The 1,364-nt window shown below is 39.5% G+C and overlaps 1 protein-coding gene across 1 annotated transcript; it reads right to left on the bottom strand.

The window, feature by feature from the left end:
- LOC114423323 (basic leucine zipper 43-like) lies at positions 1–906 on the bottom strand. The gene has a single exon (XM_028390032.1). It carries the CDS (start codon positions 783–785, stop codon positions 204–206), a length of 582 nt encoding a protein of 193 aa, XP_028245833.1. The 5' UTR covers positions 786–906; the 3' UTR covers positions 1–203.
- Positions 907–1,364: the final 458 nt, after the last annotated feature.

The raw sequence follows: 1,364 nt of genomic DNA, 5'->3' as shown, positions 1-1,364 counted from the left end.
TGAGCAGACACTAAAATTAGAAACTCAAAAAACATGTCATTGCCGTTTATGTTATGGTTTCACCTCATACATCTCAAAAGGGAGGCAAAGACTACTACTATTTTGTACTTCCCACAACAATTCACACACACACAGAAGAAGAACTTAAAAAGAAGAAAAATTGAAGAGATATAATGATAAAAACTTTGGCCTTGTCTTCAAATTCAACCAAGCAGGTCCAAAGAGTCTGTGATTGAGGAATCAGATTTGACATAGGGAGAAACATCATCATCAATGGGACTCAAGGGAGGAGGGTGGTATGGACTGTGTAGCTGCATGTCACATATCATTTGGCGAAGTTCTGAGGCTTCTTCTCTCAGCTGAACATTCTCTTGAGCAACTTTATCATGTGACTCAGACACATGGTTCAGCTTGTCCATGAGCTGGTGATTTTCATTCCTGAGCCAAACCACCTGTGACCACAGCTCATCAAGGTGCTTCTGCTTCCTCATGCGTGACCGGCGTGCCGATTCGCGGTTCGATATCATCCTCCTGTGCTTCCTCTCATTGATGAGGCTTTGCTGCTGCTCATCTGCTTCATCAGAGGTTGAGTTGCTGCTGATGCATGAGGACTGAGGGGGGCTGAAGTCTGCAAGCACTTGAGGAGGAGGTTTCTGCAAACCATAGAATTGGTTTGAGAGTTTGTGGAGTTGAAATGTGGGGATGGTGTTCTGAACCATGCTGTAGTTGAAACAAGGGTCTGGAGGGAGTAAATAATTGAGTCCTGTGATCTCCCTGGCCTGCATGGTTTATGTAGCAATGTAATATATGAACAAAAGATTGCAGGGCCTTAATTGGAGAAAAAATTCTGATGGAGAATAATAGAACTAACTCAGTTGCTATTGGAGATGAAGGAAAGAAGAGTGAGCCGAGTATATATAGGGAGAGAAATTGGTGAAATGGTCCCACTGAATGTGGTCAGGGTAACAGTATTGAGGTTTTTCTTTTTAAGCATAGATTGATGAAATATCATGTACAATATGTTAATGAAGTATTACAGCATCTCGGTTTGTCCTTTATTTTTGGTACGAGACCATAGTTATCCTCAACAGGAGTTAATTTTGCTCGAGTTAAATAAGATTATTATTATTATATGTAAAAAAACTCATGCTACAAATATTTAACATAATTACATACCTATTAGTTGAATTCAAGCCCACAGATGAAGCTAAAGCAACCATCTGCCATGCACCCGGTGGTTTGCAGTTTGTCATTTATCTATGTGTACAATGTTGGATTAAGCAAGCATGCAGAAGAGCTTTCAAAAAACTTATTTATGTTTATAAAATTGGCACATAACTTTTGTATAAGTTGTTTGTAACTTA

The sequence above is a fragment of the Glycine soja genome, chromosome 8 (assembly GCF_004193775.1).
Source record: "Glycine soja cultivar W05 chromosome 8, ASM419377v2, whole genome shotgun sequence".
NCBI classification, from domain to species: Eukaryota; Viridiplantae; Streptophyta; class Magnoliopsida; order Fabales; family Fabaceae; genus Glycine; species Glycine soja.
Note: the sequence above shows the minus strand (reverse complement) of the source record. Positions and strands in the feature narration are given on the sequence as shown.

Coding starts and splice junctions, on each gene's coding strand:
- LOC114423323 (XM_028390032.1), bottom strand. CDS start 785: ATGCAGGCCAGGGAGATCACAGGACTCAATTATTTACTCCCTCCAGAC.